Source organism: Myxocyprinus asiaticus, chromosome 50 (assembly GCF_019703515.2).
Source record: "Myxocyprinus asiaticus isolate MX2 ecotype Aquarium Trade chromosome 50, UBuf_Myxa_2, whole genome shotgun sequence".
NCBI lineage: Eukaryota > Metazoa > Chordata > Actinopteri > Cypriniformes > Catostomidae > Myxocyprinus > Myxocyprinus asiaticus.
In genome coordinates, this window is record NC_059393.1 from 2,503,578 (window position 1) to 2,525,065 (window position 21,488).

Below are 21,488 nucleotides of genomic sequence, written 5' to 3' on the forward strand. Positions count from 1 at the left end.
CACCTGAGTGGTGGTGGTGTAGTGGACTAAAGCACGGAACTGATAAGTGGAAGGTTGTTGGTTCAATCCCCACAGCCACCACCATTGTGTCCTTGAGCAAGGCACTTAACTCCAGGTTGCTCCAGGGGGATTGTCCTTGTAATCAGGGCACTGTAAGTTGCTTTGGATAAAAGCGTCTGCCAAATGCATAAATGTAAATGTAAAATGTCTGAACTTGCTGTGGCTTTGCTCAAAAAATCAGATGCCATTAGTGATGTTTGTGTGTGTGTTATTTTGCAGTGAAAACTCACAAATAATCATAGTACACTGGTGTAATTTGGTATTTTGGTGTCAATGATGGTATAAGTGCAACAGCCTGTAATTATTTTAGTGCACAGCAACTGAATATGCAGCTAGTAAACAAAAAATAATAAATACACACACGAAAAAACAAACAATAAATTTAGGATGTTTAAACCGTGATATGGCTAATATGAGTACAATAATTAATAATAATTTAATAATTTTTTAAAAATATATTAATTACATCTACAGATCTCTATCATTTGATTTTGCCATGATTATCTGCAATTATTGAGGACTTTGAGGAATTGAGGAATTCTAATCGCAAGGTACTATGTAAATAAGGGATTTTTAAGAGAAGATAGAAATGCAAATCAACATGTTTCCTGGTCTTACAGAATCACGTTATTATACCAACCTTTGTGTCAAATAATTTTTACATGGCTTATTATACATTTCGCTGCAGTTTCCTGGTGAAATTAACACTAGAGGTGCTACAACAACAATGACTGTTATTCGCTTTCACACAAATCACGAGTAAAACAGCAGATCATCAGTTCTTAAACACTTTCACCCTGTTCCTCACACAATTCTATCTTATGACATCTACACGTTTTTATAATAGCGCATGACTTGAAAGCGATACATTTCAACATTTACATTATGTTTGCACCTCGGAACTGCTGCGATACGTATAAAGGACTGCGAGATGTCATTTTGCAAAAATGTCACCAAATTCACGTAATTTTCGTGAGATCAGGCTGAGTATTTTGTTTAAACAATACACAACTACTAATAGTAACACTTAACGAATTGTACTTCATTACTATACTTACAGTAAGTAATTTACACCTCTGAACTTTATTGAGTTTTCATATGATATCCCCTTTATTCTTTTTACCTCTTCTTTTTCTTTTTATATTTATTATGAACTTTTTATGCTCTCTGTTGGTACTTCGTCTCTTTCTCCTGTGGAGTCATTCTTTATTTATGCATCCTCTTCCATTTTCTTTCTCTGTTTTGTAATAGATTTTTTTGCCGGGCCTGTTATACAGCAATTGTGTCTGTATGTGATAATCAATCTGTACAGCCGTGAGCGTATGTCCCTGTCCAGCCCTGAGCATATATATCAGCGGTGTCTTGTTTTCTTTGTGTAATATATGGCTCTGGGAAGGCCACATACCATTGATTCAGGTCACATTCAGCCCTGGGGAAAGTATCTGGTCCCCTGTTTTCCCACAAAATGTGCTGAATGAGGTTGTTGAAGCATGTTTGAAGTTTCAGGCAAGTTGGTGCTTTTGAAATACAGAGGGGTCCTATTTTTTTTTTTTTTATCTGGAAATACATTTTTATGATTTTGAAAATCAAAGAAAGAAACTTTATTAAGTAAAATGAAAAGGCTATATGTAGTATTAGGTAAGAAGTAATCCACTACAAATGATTCTCTAAAATTGTAATCAGTTTACAGTACACATTACTTTATGGAAAAGTAATCACATTTACTTTTAAATTACTTTCTAAAACACTTTTCACAGAAATTACATGATTCACAGGCATTCATTTGCACTTTCTTAGTGGGAAGTTTGAAATTCATGGAATACAGCATTAGCACCTCACATTTCTCTCTTACAATGACTCATTAGTGACTCTTCAGCTGTCACAGAAACACAAACAGACATAATTCATGTTTTGAATGTATTCTACATTTAAAATATAGAAATGTGTGTAACCTAAGTAATTCATTTAAAACTAATTGACTTAATTGAACTTTAATAACTGTAATACGATTACATGTATTTAAAATGTAATGCGTTACACAAATTTTGAACTTTGAAAGTCATTAGATTACAACCACTAATAATTCTGTAATCAGATTACAGACAACACTGGTAAGATTATGTAAAAGTTTTAGTCATTAATGAAATGTAAGTAAATTTGCAGCCTGATCTCATGACAATTACATTATCAATGGCCACATTTTTGCAAACCAAAATTTAGTGCTGTATTACAAGTTTAGCTGCAGTTTCCCAGTGAAATGTCCAGTGGAGGGCGCCAAAAGCGAGTAAAGTAATTTTGTAATCAGTGTTTTTAAGATGAATTTTAGATCAATTTAATGAGTAAAACGTACTTACCTAACCTAAAACTTTAGCCTAAACTTAACTAATAGTGTCTTAAAAACAAATGCGACATGAAAAGCAAATTTTCTGAAGCAACCACGTCATTTTGTGTAGCATCTATGACATTTTCGTCTCATGCTTGGCTGGGCTCAAACCGCGGTCTTCCAAATCCAAAGTCAAACACTCTATCAGCTAATCACACTGAAATAAGTGTGTAAATGTAAGTGAGTCTGTAATACAAGCATTAAAATGTATTGTTTTTCAAATTATGCATTACAGCAAAAGTGTTTTGATATCATAACATTTCAGTGTGTGAGTAATAGTGAGAAAAGTGTTTATAAAGTCATAATTTGTGTGAAAGTGAATAAAACGCACAGTTGTTGTAGCACCTGTAGTAAGGTAGACAAGTAAGGACATTCCTGACGGAACTCCTTAAGCCACTAAATAAATACTAATAAACTAATAATATATTGCTGACACTTTATAATTCCATTTGCTATTAACAAACATATACTGTAGGTAGGCTATATTCTTAACAGATTAGAAGCTAAATTCATCAAAATTTAAATCTTTCAAATCAAACTTTCATGACATTCATAACTACATTCATGTATTTTCAGTTTTAACTGTCTATTAAGCATTGTATAATGCAATAATGCTTAATGGGTTATTCATTAAAGTAATACAATATTTTATATGACATAAAATACCACAAAGACGCAATTCTGCTTCATAGAAATTAATAATTATCTACATTTACCATATACTAACTGCGTAAATTAAATAGTATTTGTCATTATTATTTGTCATTATTATCTTTACTAAAATACAAATATTTGTGGGGACCCCAAATGTATGGATGGCCAATCTTTTACTTGTTTTACTGTCGCTGATTCAGTGCCGATGCTACGCTGTTGTGAGACTGCAGTCTGAATCAATAAAATTAATTAGGGAATACTCATCTTCACACTCTCAAAACAACATTTGTACAGAACTCTAATGCTATTTAAAGCTGCACAAAGATTTCCTAAATTGTTGGAATAATTCATCTTTTAGACAGCTATTGTTTTTTCTGTCAATTCTGTGTAAATAACACACATTTCCCATTTTGAAAATACTGGGACCTTATTGATCGCCACAAGCAGTAAATTGTCACTAGTCATCTTCACTGGAGCAAGTAAATGAAGATGGAAGTGTGTGTTGTGGAGCACGCTGATGACATAGCAGCCAGATGCTTTTACACACCCACAGGAGTTTATGCTGGTGGTTCAATTACCTTAAAGTCTCTATAAAAACTGAAATCATTACCTAAACAATTCCTGTTAATATCTTAAAGCAAAGGTTCTCAACCAGCGGGGTTGGGTCCCACTGGGGGGCCTCAGCAAACTTCCAAGGGGGCTACTAGGGCAGAGGGAGAGAGTGGTAAGCAACAGGACTCAAACAACAATTGAGTGACGAACACAAAACTGAGTGAGGTAAATATAGTCAGGGAACTAATGGCGATCAGGTGCCGCTCGCTCACAGCAAGCTGTAATGGTCAGCGTTACCATGGAAACAATCCAGCCTTCCATGGCTACGCTGATTACGCGAGCCAGCGACACCTGTACCAAAGAGAGAGAACATGTAATGACAAACTGGAACAAACCAGCAGACTCATTTAGACCGTGACAGTACCCCCTCCCCCCAGGGAGACCTCTTGGCATTCCCAGAGTTACCATGATGGAGATGGAACCAATCCAGAATGTCCCGAGCTGGAACCCAGCATCTCACCTCAGGACCATAACCCTCCCAGTCTACCAGGTACTGAACCCCTCTGTCCTTGCATCTGATGTCGAGTAACCGTTTGACAGAATAAGCTGGGGTGCTCTCCACCAGATGAGGCAGGGGTGGGACGGGTGCAGAAGGGTGAAGACTAGACCGGACGATGGGTTTAACACGGGAAACATGGAACAATGGGTGGACATGACTAAGGGGGAAATTTGAGACGAACCGCCACTGGGCTACTGACCATAGTGATGGGAAAAGGCCTGATGAATTTGGGCCTCAATTTACTAGAGGGGAGTCTTTAGTAGACAACCCGACCTTCTGCCCGCAGACATAAACTGGAGGTTTAGACCAGTGGCGATCTGCTGACTTCTTAATATGAGCACCAGTCCAAAGGAGGGCTTCTCTGGCTATTCACCTGGTGCGATGGCACCGTTGGATAAAGTCGTGTGTGGATGGGACCAAAGTGTCAGGTTCTTGGGCAGGGAACAGAGGGGGCTTGTAAACTAGAAAAAGCAATTGCCCCATAGACGATGGAAAGGAATTGTGGGCATACTTGATCCAGGCCAAATGAGAGCTCTAAGAAGATGGATTACGGGATGCAAGGTCTTTTCAAGCTCTTGGTTCACCTGCTCCACCTGCCCATTAGTCTGTGGATGGAACCCAGTGGACAGACTTACAGTAGCCCCCAGAATTCTGCCCAAAACCATGACACAAACTGGGGTCCCCTGTCAGAAACCACATCGACCGGGAGGCCATGAATGCGGAAGACTTGATTAATGACTTCAACCGCTGTCTCCCTCACTGTAGGTAATTTGTGGAGGGGAATAAAATGAGCTGCCTTCGAAAAATGGTCCACCACGGTCATGACGACCGTGTTGCCATGGGAAGGGGGGAGACCAATAACAAAGTCTATGGCAATGTGAGACCAGGGTCTCGAAGGGACTGACAGCGGTTGGAGGAGCCTGGCCAGAGGCTGACAGGAAGTCTTGTTAGCGGCACAGACAGGGCAAGCGGAAACAAAACGGCGAATATCCTGCACTAGCAATGGCCAGCAGAATTGCTGTGTAATGATCGCCTGAGTACGAGCAGCCCCTGGATGTCAGGCGACGTTGGACGAGTGGCCCCACCAGAGGACGTGCGTCCGGATTGACTGTGGAATGAATAACAGACCCATTGGGCATCCGGCGGGCGAGGTGGTGTTGCGCAGCACGGAACGGAACGGACTTTAGACTCCACGTCCCAGGACACCATGCCCACCACCTGGGAGGTGGAAAGGATTGTGTCCGGAGGGGTGGTGGAGGTCCCGACTTCAAAACATTGGGATAGAGCATCTGGCTTGGTGTTCTTGGAGCCCAGACGGTAGGATAAAATGAAATCGAAACAGGTGAAAAAAGCGCCCAACAAGCCCGTCTGGAGTCAATACCTTTAGCTCCGCGGATATACTCCAAGTTCTTATGGTCAGTCCAGACCACGAAAGGTACCCCCGAACACTCTAACCAGTGATGCCACTCCCCCAAGGCCAGTCTGACAGCCAACAACTCCCTATTACCGACATCATAATTCCATTCGGCTGGGGACAGACGGTGCAAAAAGAAGGCACATGGATGCATCTTCCCATCCAAGGAAGAGCGTTGAGACAGGACAGCACTGACCCTGACCTCTGATGCATCCACCTCCACCATGAACTGATGTGAAGGGTCAGGAGTATTAAGAATGGGAGTGGTAGTAATCCTTTCTTTCAATTTGGAAAATGGGGCTTCTGCATGCGAGGACCAACAGAACTTAGTACGAGCGGATATGAGGTCCGTCAGAGGTGCGGCGAGCTGACTGAAGTTTCTAACGGAACGCCGGTAAAAATTTGCGAACCCAGAAACCTTTGCAAAGACTTACGGGAGTCTGGGGTTGGCCATTCAGGAACTGCTTTAACTTTAACAGGGTCCATGCTCACTCCCTCAGATGAGATGATGAAACCCAGGAACGGAACCGATTGCGCATGAAAAACACACTTCTCTGCCTTAACGAACAGTCGGTTCTCTAGCAGTCGCTGAAGCACCTGCCTGACATGCTGGACATGGTTCTCGATATTCTGGGAGATCAAAATATCGTCTAAATAAACAAAAACTAATCGATCAACCATGTCCCGAAGCACATCATTCTCGAACCCCTGGAAGACAGCCGGGGCGTTGACTAATCTGACCGGCATGACAGAATATTCAAAGTGCCCCCTAAGTGTGTTAAAGGCTGTCTTCCACTCATCCCCCTTCCTGATCTGAATAAGGTGATAAGCATTGCGTAGGTCCAACTTTGTAAAGACGAAAGCTGAAGACATCAACAGTAAAGGAATAGTGATTCTTCACCGTGATATCATTCAGCCCCTGATAATCTATACAGGGTCTAAGCGAGCTGTCCTTCTTCCCCACGAAGAAGAACCATGCCCCTGCAGGGGAAGGGGAAGGGCAGATGAGACCGGCTGCCAGAGAATCAGTAATATATTTATTCATGGCCTCCCTCTCGGGAGCAGAGAGCGAATACAACCGACCTCATGGAGGAGAAGTCCCAGGGTGTAGATCGATTGTGCAATCGTACGGGCGATGAGGAGGAAGGGTTGCGGCATGGGAACAACTGAACACCGCCCCCAGATCATGATATGCCATGGGTACACTGGATAAATCCACTGGTTCATCCTGAAAAGACACACAAGACTGAACAGGAGAGACAGCAGAGTTAAGACAATGGGAGAAACAATAAGGGCTCCAGGCTAGAACGGAATTGTTTAAACAGTCAAAATGTGGATTGTGTGTTACCAACCAAGGATACCCCAGTACCAATGGTGCAGAGGGAGAGTGGACCAGCAGAATGGAGAGTTGCTCAGTGTGGTTACCCGGGACGAGAGTGAGTGGCTCCATAGAATGGGTGACGATAGTCAGATGTGAGCTGCTAAGGGAGTATGCCGTAATGGATTCGGCCAACTTTACCACTGGAATCTGCCACGTGGAAGCCGTGGCAACATCAATGAAGTTTCCCTCCTCTCCGGAGTCCACCAGGGTGGAAACCTAGTGACTAGTCGATCAGTGCTGCAGCCGGGCCAGGAGAACAGGTCGTTGTGCAGGGTTTTTGCTCGCCAGTAACCCCTTGTCTACAGATGAGCGGGGGCTTTTACCGGACAGTTGGCGATGACATGACCAGGACCAGCACAGTAGAGACAAAGCCCCTCAGACATACGGCGCTGCCTTTCTCTCCGTGTCCTCCCAATCTGCATGGGTTCCATTTTGGGTAGTTGCTCTGAGACCCCGGCCGCAGGAGTGGGAGGATGGTAATGGTCAACTGGCTTGGGAGGTGAGGAGTGACATAGACTGCATCTGAGTGCAATGCGCTGGTCAACCCTAATGGCCAGAGCGACCAGGTTTTCAAAACGGGAAGGCAATTCCAGAGTGAAAATCTCATCATGGATCATGTCTGACAAGCCCTCCAGGAACCGACTCCAATAGGCTGCCTCATTCCATTCAGCAGAAGTGGCAAGAGTGCAGAACTCGATAGCATAATCCGCAACCGAGCGATTACCCTGAGTCAAACCGGACAGAATCCTTGAAGCTTCTTGTCCATGTACAGATCCATTGAATATTCGAAGAAACTCAGCTGAAAACTCCTGGAACGATGAGCAGCAAGGGTGGCGACTCTCCCTTACAACAGTTCCCCAAGATGACCTTAACTGCCTCCGTGGAGTAAGTTGAGGGCTGCAGCGGGAAACAGAGTGAACACTGCCGACAGGACCCCGCCTCACCTGAGTATGGAGGTGGAGAATTGACACAGGGCTCAGAGCGTCCAGCGCTAGGAAGAATTGCTAGGGACGGTGAAGAAACCTCAGCAGTGGAGTCAGAGTCAGGAGGCTGGCAGAGTTGTGGGAGTCATTTAACCAGTGATGTGAGTTAAGATAGCTGAGAAGCCTCCATTTCAATGGCGCGGTTGGAAGTGGAGATCTGGTCCTGCTGATGACCAAGAGATGCTCCCTGTCCGCAGGCCAGTCTGATCCGTTGGATCCATTCTGGCTCGATTGTTCTGTCAGGAAGGATGAGACAAAAGATCCAAGTGTGGAGACAATGATCTAATAATTATTTAACAACACAGCAATGCTAGTAAAGCTTCAAATGGGGGGGGGGGGGGCTGGCACTGACTGCAGCATGCAGAAGTGTTCGTGTAGTGTAGATCCTCAAGGAATCCAGAGAGAGTAGTATGTTCATAGGCTTGTGTGCATAGTGGTCATGTGCAGAGCAGTTTGGTGCAGAGAGGTATCGCTAAGTAGAACTCAGGAGAAGCGTCAAAGGAGGCGAGGCAACAGGCAGGATGGTAACCACAATCCCAGTGCACACAGCGCAGACTGGTAACCAATACACAGAACATGTAACGGGATACTTGGGCAGAGGGAGAAAGTGGTAAGCAACAGGACCCAAACAACAATCGAGCGACGAACACAAAACAGAGTGAGGCAAATATAGTCAGGGAACTTATGGCGATTAGGTGCCGCTCGCTCTCAGCAAGCTGGAATGATCAGCGTTATTACCATGTAAACAATCAAGGCTTCCATGGCAATGCTGATTACGTGAGCCAGCGACACCTGAACCAAACAGAGAGAACATTTAATGACAAACTGGAACAAACCAGCGGACTCACAGAGACCGTGACACTTCTAGTTTATTTTAATAAAAGCTAGCTTTGTCATTATTACAACAGAAGTACCAAAGGAAGTATTTTCAAAAATGTTGAAATAAGCCGAAATAAGCACTCAGACAGAACTGACCACTGTGCTTTACTTTGGCAATAAGCTATGGACCTTTTCAATCCATAAAACACATCATATTTAGCTTTGACATTGAAGAGAAATAACACTACTTAATAATGTCTGCCTCCAGTCCAATCCTGCACCAGCACATGTATCACAGCAATCCGTCTAATGCGACAGAAAATTTAATCCATTTATTCTTACACTTCAAAATACGCCTAAGTGGCTTCATGAGGAAGTAGACTCATATGACCTCTTAAGTAAACAAATCCTCACTGAGTCAGTCGATGGACAGAATTCATTAATGCACATCATTAACACGCAAGGACAGCTTCCGCATGCATGAACATATCTCGTGCTGTTTGGTCAAGAAAACAATGTTTGTACCCTACTGAAAAAACTTTTTAGCCTAAAACAGTCATAGCTGGTCAGTCAGCAAATACCATCTAAGACTGGTTTAAGATGTTTTTTAGTGCTTCTCATGAGAGACTTGACTCACAATTGATTCCAATTGAGTTTGTTATTAACATATTGCTAAGTTAAGAAAGTGAAACTTTAATAAGCATGCAATTACATAACACACACAAATACTGGGTAAAATAGTCTGTTTTACAATGGATTCCAGTTGAGTTTGGTGTTAGCATATTGCTAAGCTAACAATGTAAAACTCTAACCCTGCATCCGAAGCCACATACTGTCACAATATGTACTGTATTTGATGAAGGACGCACTTCTCGGATGGTAAAACAGATCTTTTAGGTATGTATGCAAGTAGTATAAATAGATTTTGGATATGCTTAATCTGGGGACGTGGAGTTGACTTGTGACCCAAATAATACACAATGTATCAACAACAACCGAAATACCTCGCTTGGGTTTTGTTTAACAAGCACCAATAACTTTTTTGGTATGTACCCTTACAAAAAAAATCTAAACTAGCTGCAAATTTGCCGCTCATTATTTTCACACGCAAATGAACTTGTGATTTGCCACAAATGTTTGCCAGAAGTTTGCAGCTCTTCACCGGTAGTGGTGAACCAGTGGCAAACCTTTGGCAACAATGGACAATTTTCTGCAAGTTTGCCACAAAGCTCATTCGCATGTGAAAATGATCAGTGGTGAATTTTCAGGAAGTTTGCAGCAAATTTGCCATGAACTCTCGATTTTTGTAAGGGTATAGTTGTACTTACAGTTGAGAAGAGTCATCCTACTTGCGGTTTTCCACTGTTCTATTAAATCCAGCATTTTAAACAACATGTCGCCTCTGCGCCCGAGGGATTATGGTTGATATGCACTTCAGAATCTCACCGAGTCATCTGAGTACTTCTCGCTTACTACTTCATGAATACTGAGGATTTGGACATACTACTCTATTGGCATACTGTTTTTGGCATACTATATATTTGGGAAGCACGGATATTTAGATGGAGTGTAATAAGAAAAGAAATTACATTACACACACAAATATGGGGCAAAATCATTTTTTTAACAGTTGATTCCAATTGAGTTTGGCATCAGCATATTACTAAGCTAACAACTTAACCCTCTAATAACCAAAAAAATTACAAAACAAGCACAAATATTGGGCAAAATAGTCTGTTTTACAATTGATTCCAAATAAGTTTACCTTTAGCGTATTGCTAAGCTAAAAATATGAAACTCTAAAGAGCATAAAAATACATAGCACACACAAACACTGAGCAAAGTTTAATTACTGATTCTAATTGAGATTGTTGTCAGCATATTGTTAAGCTAAAAACATGAAACTGTAATAAGCATAAAATTACATAGCACACACAAATATTGGGCAAAAAATAGTCTATTTTACAGTTGATTTCGATTGAGTTTGCCTACGCATATATCTAAGCTAAGCAAACAACATGAATCTCTAATAAGCATACAGTTTCATAGAACACACAAATATTGGGAGAAATAGTCTGTTTTATAATTAATTTCAGTTGAGTTTGGCATTAGCTTATTGTTAAGCTAACAATGTGAAACTAATAAACAAATTTACACACAAATATTTGGTAAAATAGTCTATTTTAATTTAATTTTTTATACTATTTGGTATTAAATTAAATATATGTATATTTATAATCAACATATAATTTGCTCAGTCTGCCATCTTGGATATATTCACTGAGCTCATTGCAATGCATTCACTAATAATAATAGTAATAATAATAATAAATAAATAAATAAATAAATAAATAAATAAATAAATAAATAAAAATGCTTAAACCAGCCTGAGAGAGTTTCTTTTCATGACCTGCTGAAAAGAAAAGTGCCCAAAACTCATCTAAAACCAGCCAACAGGCCAGCCTTGGAAGACCAGCTCAGACTAGCAAACCAGCTTAGGTGAGTAAAATGTTTCCATTTCCGCAGGTTTTACTTAAAAGTAGCGCTGCCAATAGATTAAAATTTCAATTGAATTAATACATGACATGCTGATTAATTAATTAATTGAATTAAATGAAATTAATTGCATGCATTGTTATTTGCCCCAAAAATGCATGTAAGTAATACATAATAATTTAAATATTTCTAAATATAATATGTAGGGCCTATAATACTGTAAATATACAGTATAATACAGATTAAAATTCTGTTTGAAATAAATAGCTTTATTGTGGCAGATAAATTAAGCATTGATTAGACAATGTAAAAAGTGGCTTAAGAACTCAATATATTGTTTGTTTTATTCTCATATCATTGAACAAGCCTACAGTTGACAGCAATCTGTTTTGCAATGAGTTTGTCAATGTGTTCAGTTTTCAGTAAGATTTTGTGTGTTCCGTCTGCACTATTTTTAATTGTCGCTCTATGTACATGTGCAAGACTCAGATGGATGAGTTTGGAGTGTCTGACTGGTATTCAGTGTCATAAACGCTGTGCAAATTTAAGGTAGTGGGAACTTTGAAAATCGTGTCTCAAGATTTCTGTTTCCTGTTGTGCTTCGCCAATCTGTTGTGCTTCCTCCTAAGTGAGCGGTTCTCATTCTGTGGCTGCGCTGTTTGTGAGGCTTCTCGATGTACAACAAGCTTGAATTGCTCGTATGGTAGGAAAATCCGTGCTTTTATTATGGAATTTACATACACACCAATTGTGTAAATTTTTTTAAGCATTTTTGTTTTATATAATTAATCGTACTAAATTCACTTGTTAAATCGACAGTCATACTTAAAAGTCTTCTCTCCTAAATGTGAAAATTAACTAAATTTTTTATCTTCAGAGATTATTAATCATGAAATCATTACTATACCAGGACATCTCATTAACCTTTTATCAATCAAATCAGTAATCAACACCACTCTGAGTATAAAGCAATTACTAAAGTCTCTCTTTGATCATACAGTGTTGGTGAGGGTTGTTGAACCTTACGTCATGAGTAGGTTATTCCACGGCCACTTGTCTCTCTGGGCTGTGTGTCTCGTGCTGATAAATAATATAAATTAACTTCCATCTGACATAAAGAAGCGAAATGGGGATGTTGTTTTAATTCAGCCTCTAGGTTCATTCATAATTAAGCACAAAAACCCAGAGAAATCATTCCCGCAGGGCATGAAAAGCTGTTGTCCACCATTTTGGATGACCACAGTCTGGAATATCTTCAGGATATGTCAGTACTCTACCATTTTCATGTTGACTCATACAATTACACCTCAGGTTGAGAAGCTAGGCACATTTCAGGTCAAATCAGCTTTGGTAGAATCAAACATTCGTCTTGGATTTAGACCGAGATAGTCTTGTCATTTCCCCTGTTTGTGAAAGATGTCTGTGATTTTGCCAACAAAGACATGTTCTTGGATCAACATCTTTTGTTGATCATGCAACATAATTTCAAACATAGTTCTAAGCAAGGGGGTCAATGTTTGGCTGGTTCACTTTAGTTAGCCCCTAATGAAAGCATCTTTCTCCATTAAAGGCCATTAAAATGTAGCCGTGTTCTGACCCTGGGTCCAATCCTACAACCCCAGCATAAACTACTAAAATCAGAGGAAAATGGTAGGTTTATAAGAATGTTGTTTAAGCCCAAATCCTAACTCCTAACCCTAAACTTTGCCCTGTGTTGTTCCAAGACTAACAAGACTGTTGCTCAGTATAACCTGCTTGGCAAAATATGCTCATCATCAACTTGTTGTTTAAAACAGATCTTTTCTATGAATTCAGTACACTTTCTCTTTACTGCCACTTCTGAGAGGTTTGGCATTTGTGCATCATGAAACTAAAGATAGAAGTGACTAATGCCTATAGGAGATGCACTTGCTCAAAATGAGTCATGTGACTTGCTCCTCATCATCCAAGAAGCTTGAGGGTCAAGAGCCCGGATAGATGTGTTTGCATGGCGTTTTTAATGGATTCCATCTCCAGAAAAACAAGACCACATCTAGTCTTATCCTCCGATCCATATCATGTGGATCTGTGTTTGATAGATTGCAGTTCATTTATGGCCCCAGTCCCTCAGTAAATCAGATTCTACTGCAATCCGTCACAAAAAGAGATTAGTGAGTTTGGCATTACAATGTTAACTGCAGAAGTCATGAGCTCTGGTGTTTTGGACTTGTTAAATAAAAAATGGGGCCAGGGTCAGTTACTATCAATGGTAATGGAAAAAAGCAATAGTTTGCAAATAATCCAGCTGAAAGTATGGGAATAGTTCATCTAAATTGTTCACCATATCCAGGTATCAAATGACATCAAACATTTAATATCATTGACACCAAACCACCAAATGAAGAGATAATTTGATATGTTTCATATGATAATTTCAGACTTTTAAAACAAGATATTTTATTCATTAATTTTTTTTATTTTTATAAAATACCACAAATTACAGCAAAATCCATAATCTGTATCAGCAACACATCATATCAACAGTCATCCACTAATTTCTCTGAATTATTTGTTCATTTCAAGTTGGACATGACAAAGTATTTGATTCACTTAAGTGGACGGCTTATAAGAGTCATTCGTTTGGGAGCAAGAGCTGTATGTTTCACACTGTATAAAGAATCGGCTCACAAGAGTCATTCGCTGGGGAATCGGACTACATTGGTTGTGCAGTATGCTTGGCACTTTAAAGTAAAAAGAACAGGCTCATAAGAGTCATTAGTTTGGGAATTGGTTTACACTAGTTGCGCTGTATTTAAAAGTTTGGAAATGACTCGATTCTTGGTTCTCAGTTCCCAACCCTATGTATAACTCAAGAAGAATTTTCATGTTGTGTGAACTGCTTCTTTAAAATTGTGCTTGTTCAGATTTTTTGTTTTGTTATTCTGTTTGAACCACATAGATCATCTTCCGTAAAATAAGTGATGTCAAACGGGAGGAAGAGGAGATGCTGCGAAGGAAGAACGAAGCCCCTCTCAGTCTTCCCCCAGACCACCCTGTGCGCCGTCTCTTCCAGCGATTTCGTCTACAGAGAGAAGCGCGACTGGCAGCAGAGAGAGCCAGTCAAGGAGAACATGATGTTGAGAGAGATCCTGTTCATGCAGAGAAGACCATGGTACACAAGGTACCTACTAGCATCGTCACAGTCACTGAAAGTCCAGCCACACCGATTGCCTCTTCATCCTCCTCTTCAATATCATCTCGAACTTCATGTCGAGCAAACCTTTGCACTCCTACAGCCCCCAGTGAAAACTATACAGGAAGTAAGTCAGCCGAACCACCCAAAAAAAAAGGCTGGGGTCGCTTTAAAGACGCCACAGTCAAGTCTGACCTCTCTTGGTGTTCTGTGTCCAAAGCAGAGTCCATGGAGATGCTCCCAGACAGGACTAAGTCACAAGGTGAATTGTCCCTCAAGAAGACAGACTCGTGCGACAGTGGCATCACCAAGAGTGACCTGCGACTCGACAATATGGGTGAGAGTACAACTAGAACCCCTCAGGATCAGAGCCCCACACAGCCCGAAGGGAGCCGAGCATTCTGCCCCATTCCAGAACAGTGTCTTCAGGCCTGCTTTGTAGAACTAAAGCAAGAACTGCGGGGAGATATCCACTCGCTCAACAGCAGATTGTCCGTGCTTGAAAACCAACTCGCTGAGATGCTCAAACTTCTCAAAGCAAGAAAGTCCTCTGGATCTTGACACCTGTTTGACATATCAAGACCCGACTCTCCTGATTCAGGAAAAGAAATTTACATGATCTCCTAACTGCGTTTAATCGGACACGTTGGCTATAGAAAACACTGTTTGGTCCTGTTGCTGTAAAAGCCGAACTGACCTCAACTAGTATCTTACTTATCAACACATCTTACTTCAAGGGCGAGTTGTTGACCTTCGTGATGAAGAGTCATGCTAGGAAATATGTGGAACTTGGAATATATAATATAACAAAAATTAACGGTAGCACTTTATTTTACAGTGCTGTTCTACATTTACTTACCATATAATTACAACAACTACAGTAATTACTAAACCTAACCCCAACCCTAACCTTAACCCATATTAAGTACATGTAGTTACCTGATATTACTCAGTACTTTCTTGGGTAAGTACACTGTAAGTATATTGAAAGTACACGTACTGTAAAATAAACTGCAACCCAATTACTGTGAACTTCTTGTACAGTGGTCAACACTTTTTGTATGGTTATCAAAATCAACCTGTATTTGTGTCTGTGAAATGTACAGCTTCCACCAGTCTTTAGGTGCGGCCACATTTACAGTAGCACAGTGAAATTTTGCTTGTGAAAAAAAACTACTTGTCAAGCGGCATCTTTTTTATGCTGTACTTTATACTCTGGAACAAAACTTGAACCCCCCTCCCCCGCAAAATTCGCTGTAGTGAAATTCCTCACCACTGGAAGTCCATCAGACCAAATTTCTGATTGTGTGGATTCCCAATGAGATGACTGCATTTCGCCAGTGGAATTTTGCTGCACAGAGGTAAATGTGACTGCACCTTTTCTCTCACATCTGTTGTCACTGTCAGATTTCAATATCAGATTTCAATGTCAACAAATCTGGCAATAAATCTTGCTAAGGACGAACTTACATTATGAACAATTCATCGCCTTTGATTTTGCAAAGAACAGTTTGGTCAGTTAAATACAGTAGTACTACTTTGCAAATGCACATACTGTTGAAACACGGTCTCATGAGAAGTATTAATAATAGTATAAGATGGCGAAATCGTAAGAAATCATACAAGTTGGCTTGTACAAAAACATGTAATTAAATTTATGAACCAATGAATTTTGTTATAAAGATTTTCCCAAGTTTAACCCCTAACCCAAACCCTAAACCTAAACCATGATTTTCATAGGAATATCTCTTGTGTACTATGGAAAAAAATAAAACATTGGGGTTTGGAAGAAGACGAGGGAATCGTATTACCGTTTATTGACTTACTGTACATCAGTCATTTGTATTGCATAAATAAATATGGAATGAGTGACACAATTTGTCCACTGACATTTCCTTTCTTTAAATAAAGTGTTTGATAGGAGAATTGCTAAAAAATGCAATTCCTGTATTGAATCATTTTGAAATTGTGTTTGTTGTTTAAATTATTACTATGGGAAGAAAAGTCGTACCTTTTCATTCGAGCCAAGTCATACTGTACGTACGATTTCACCATCTGGTAAACATTATTATGAATTGTCTTGAGACTTTGTTGGATTGTTTTTATTTGTTTGTTTGTTTCTTCAAATACTGTTATTCTGGTACTTTTTTATTTGTTTAACTATATAATACCATGTAGCCAGTTTTTGTGGTAAAATGCTGTGCTCTTAATAATGTTGAAAGTATACAATAGAAGATAATAACCAAAAATTCACCAACTGACAAATAGGTACTACTGTCTGTTTTGGATATGAACATCTTAACTTAATTAAAAACTTAATAACTTGGGGGCCTGTGTAGCTCAGTGAATAAAGACGCTGACTACCACCCCTGAAGTTGCAAGTTCGAATCCAGGGTGTGCTGAGCGACTCCAGCCAGGTCTCCTAAGCAACCAAATTGGCCCGGTTGCTAGGGAAGGTAGAGTCACATGGGATAACTTCCTCGTGGTCGCTATAATGTGGTTCTCGCTCTCGGTGGGGCGCGTGGTAAGTTGTGCGTGGATGCCGCGGAGAATAGCGTGAAGCCTCCACATGTGCTACGTCTCCACGGTAATGTACTCAACAAGCCACGTGATAAGATGCGCGGATTGACAGTCTCAGATGCGGAGGCAACTGAGATTCGTCCACCGCCACCCGGATTGAGGTGAGTCACTACGCCACCATGAGGACTTAGAGGGCACTGGGAATTGGGCATTCCATATTGGGGAGAAAAGGGGAGAAAAAAAAAAAAAACTTAATTTTTGATGAACTTCAACATAGAGTTGAAGGGAAACTTAAGCGAAATTGTAATGCTAAATGTTGCAGTAATTTTTTGAGAAGATCAAAAAGTATATGATGTACTATACTTAACAAATGTACCATAATGCATACAACTTATATGGTGTATAAGAATAACTTTAAAGTTTATTAATGTGGGATATGTCATAATCTGGATTTATTTGTGAATCAGTTAATCATGGAATTAGGTGTACTAGTGTTAAACTAGCATGTGATTTAGAGTATTCTCAGCAAAAATGTATTCCCTTTTATAAAACTGTATTTGCTTTCATGAAGTGTCCGATTCTGTTTTCTTTTCTTTTTTTTTCTTCTTTTTTTTTTTTTTTTTTTTGGGGGGGGGGGGAAATGTAATTTCCAGAGAAGGTATGGAAAGTGCTACACCGTACCTTGTCAAAAACGTTGAAGTGTGAAACTTTTGAACGTTTTGCAAAATTTGTACTGAACAACTGTGTTTGTCTTTTTGACACAATATACAGTATAAACTGTATTCAGAATGAATCAGTTTATACACTATGACAGAAAAAAATCAGACACCAATTGATTGATTGTACTGTACCCATTTTTATCTGACAAAGATTAGCAGAAACATTTTATTGCAAAATATTTGAATGCTTGAGATAATGTTGGTCTTACGTTTATATACGTTTCAGATCATTTTTATTGCAAGATATTAAGTTTAATGTTTAATAGATTAGATTATACTGTATAATGGAATACTTTATTATTAAAGTATTATGGAGAGTCTAGAATGGAGAATAGCCACTTTGGGAATAAAATTACAATTGTGCAATGACTGATATGGTTAAAAAAAAATAAAAAATACCTGATGTATTTTGAAGATGTTTAATGCCGCATAAGTTTCATGTGTAATTTCCCCACATGCTGCCTATTTAACTTGACATGTTAAAATTGAGTTTTTACTTAGTTTACTATGCATACATTTATTATCTCATCATATGCACAAGGACAATGATTTAGCTTTTCTTTTTTTATTATTCTTGAAAGTTGCAGAATAAGTGCAGTTAAAATGATTTGGTTACTTTGCCTAGATTATATTATAAAAAGAAAGCCTTTGTAGTACTGGGACAGATTTGTGTGAACGTAGCATAGATATACAAACCCAAAAATAAACAATGTGAAAAGAAATAATTATGTATGTCCCTTTTCTGTTTTCATTTGTTTGTTGTTGTTGTTATCTTTACCTTTAATTTGTGCACTATTTGTTTTTTTGTTTTTTTTGTTTTTTGGTCACACTTTATATTAGGTGGCCTTAACTGCTATGTCTAACATTAAATACATACAAGACAATGTATTTACTGTGTAACTACAAGCTGTTCTGCAAAATTTCCACATTTATTGCTACTGAGGTTGAGGTACGGGTAGGTTTTGGGGTAAGGGTTGGTTTAGGATTAGGTTTAGGGTTAGGGGTAAAGTTAACAGTGTAACTACAAATGTAATTAAATGCAAAACAAAACAAAACAAACAAAAAAACAAACATGTATGTACATAATAAGTGCATTGTATCAAATGATTAAGTACATAGTAGTTAAGGCCATCTAATAAAAAAGTGGAACCTTTTGCACTGCTTATGTCCAGTTATGTTTGTTTTATAACATTCTCACATCGCCCAGAAGTCTTTCATGTATAATCATTCATATTAATACATGAGCCTTAATACAGAGATTTGATCTAATTTTCCTTATCTTAAAATGAATATGTAAATTACAGGAATTGTAATTAATGTTATTTTTTTATTATGTTCTGCCTATATTAATCTCTATAAAAATGCATCACATAAAGTAAAAGAAAATGAAGTGTTGATTGAAATGTGTCAAATGTTTATATTAAAGTATTTTATATTTTGGAATCATATGAATGTTTTATTTTTCAATAAAGCTTTCATCAATTACAAAATACAAAAATATACTTGTAGACATTGGTGATATTTAGTAGTTTAAGCTAAAGTATTAAGTTTTGCAGTGTGACATGCTGTACTCCATTTAATACTATTTCAACTCCATATAAAACTATTCTTATATGATTGTCATGCATGCAGCTTTTATGAGCTCATATTAATTTAGAGATGACATGGAATATTTAAGGACTTTTAATGGCAAAAAAGTGATTGAAACTTGCACAAAAAAATAAATAAATAAATAATAATTAAAAAAAATACAGGGCCTAGACATAAACTTCACCTTAAACATTCAAATATATTTTAACTAGGGCTGTCAATCTATTAAACATTTTAATTGAATTAATTACATGATATGCCGATTAATTAATTGCACAGATAAATATTTGCCAAAATAGGCCCCCAAATAAAGATAATTCTATATATAATGATCTAAAGACTTATAAATGTAATATTTATAATGAATATATTTCAAATAATTAAAAGACTTCACATTGTAGTGGAAGACGAGTAAAACATTGATTAGACAATGCCAAAACTTGTCTTTAGTCATGAAAACATAATGAAAGTCACAAATTTCCTTATTTAATTAGTGACTTAGAAATACTGCAGAATCTGAAATATTTAGCATTCATTTTACATCATAATATCTTTTTTTTTTTTTTTTTATTATTGTTCAAAATCCTAAAACCTTAAAATTAGATTTGCAATCCCAGATGTCAAATGTGGGTTTTTTAACCCCAGCTATATACAGTATAACACTATACATGTGTGAAGTTATCAAGGCTGGATTTCATGTAGGGTTTTAGCTAGAATTCATAAAAGATAACAAATCATGCTAATCTTGTTTCAGTCAAATAAAATAACCTTTAAATCCACACTGAACCCGTTTTCAGATCAGTGCATCTGTGAAGTATTTTCCTTGTAAACCCTCAGCTCAGCCTGTATGATCTTGATAAGGTTATTTCATGGTGGGTTTGTTTTGATATAATAACCATGACTAATTCAGATGGTTGCAATTAAAGAGGTCTATTTTCTCTTAATCTGATTAGGGCCACAAAGCCCGTCTGATCCTCTGAGCATTTTGAGATATTTGATTAAAGTGAGTGTTGATGTCTTATGCTAATCACCTGCCTCCTGCTCTTTCTACAATTAAAGCTGTGTTACAGGTCTTTTAATTCAATTCCTGGATAGTTCAACTAAAATTGCAATTGATATTCTTTGCATAAAGGGTCATTCGATGAGTTTTGATAAGTGATTAGGACTTTGTTGTGATTTTGATTATCAAGCTAGTATCAAGTTATGCAGGGGCAGGGTTACAATATCCGAGGCCCCAAGCAACGGTCCAGCTGGGGATCCCCTTATTTATTGTTGTTCAGTTCAGTTCATTATTATAATATAATATAATACTGAATTAGTATTAGAATTATTTTAACAATTTGTTTCAAACAACAGTAATATATTTCTGTTGCACTTCACCTTCACCTGGAGCTTTTATTTTGACGGCTGGTCAATGTATATTGTTCATCAAGTTCCCTAGCCCTAAACCTAACCCTAATGTATATTAAACTTCTCTCAATATTTTTGTAAGTCTACTATAGGTGTACACAGGGTCTAAAATTACACTTGCCAAACATAATTTGAATTTGGCATTGGCTTGTAAATGGTTGATCGGTATTTTAATATGGACTGCAACATAACACATGGTTTAAAATTAATCGGAAGAATATAGCCTATAACCCTTCGCTGAAAGACAGAATAGTTTGGTTAAATATAACATTTTAGCTTTGGGTGGCACAGTGGACCTTAGGAATATACTGGACAATTAAAAAAAAAAAAATGTTTTTAAATGGAAAGGGGATTAACATTAACAGAACACGCCTTCAAATACAAGCATGCTAAAATTAACGCCAATGAAAGGGTGTAACGGTGGAAAGTTTGCAATTGCAATGACTTTTACCACATGCACGACCCAAGATTCAAAAACAGGGAACAGACAGTTCCTAATATTAATGTCAAGCCACAACATTAACGATTTTAGATCCTGTTTTCACTTCTTCTCTCTGGAGGGAAGGAAAGAGTGGTACTTTCTGAAGACATTTTCTGTATGTCCATATAGGAGCTGTAGTGTAAAGCTAAATTGTGCCTCAAGAGTCACCAAATAGAATTGCATAAATGTTGACAAACAGGTTTCCTGCCCCGAAATCACACCTTTGGTTGAGCCAGAAGTTGATAAGTTGGGCCCATAATATGGCAAGCCCTTTCTACATTTCATCATGTACAGG

General features: G+C 38.5%; 1 protein-coding gene across 2 annotated transcripts in view; it reads left to right on the forward strand.

Annotated features, from left to right (window-relative positions):
• The window catches only part of LOC127438680 (potassium voltage-gated channel subfamily H member 1-like), a 95,899-nt gene extending 76,814 nt beyond the window's left edge, over nucleotides 1-19,085 (forward strand). Inside the window, exons 11-12 of one of the 2 annotated variants that reach the window (XM_051694429.1) lie at nucleotides 14,240-14,600; nucleotides 14,697-19,085. In XM_051694429.1, coding sequence (XP_051550389.1) covers nucleotides 14,240-14,600; nucleotides 14,697-15,034 — 699 coding nt within the window. In that variant the 3' untranslated portion in view covers nucleotides 15,035-19,085. Of the gene's footprint in view, nucleotides 1-14,239 lie in introns of both variants that reach the window. The other variant, XM_051694428.1, reaches the window with a different exon arrangement.
• The last annotated feature ends 2,403 nt before the right edge of the window (nucleotides 19,086-21,488 follow it).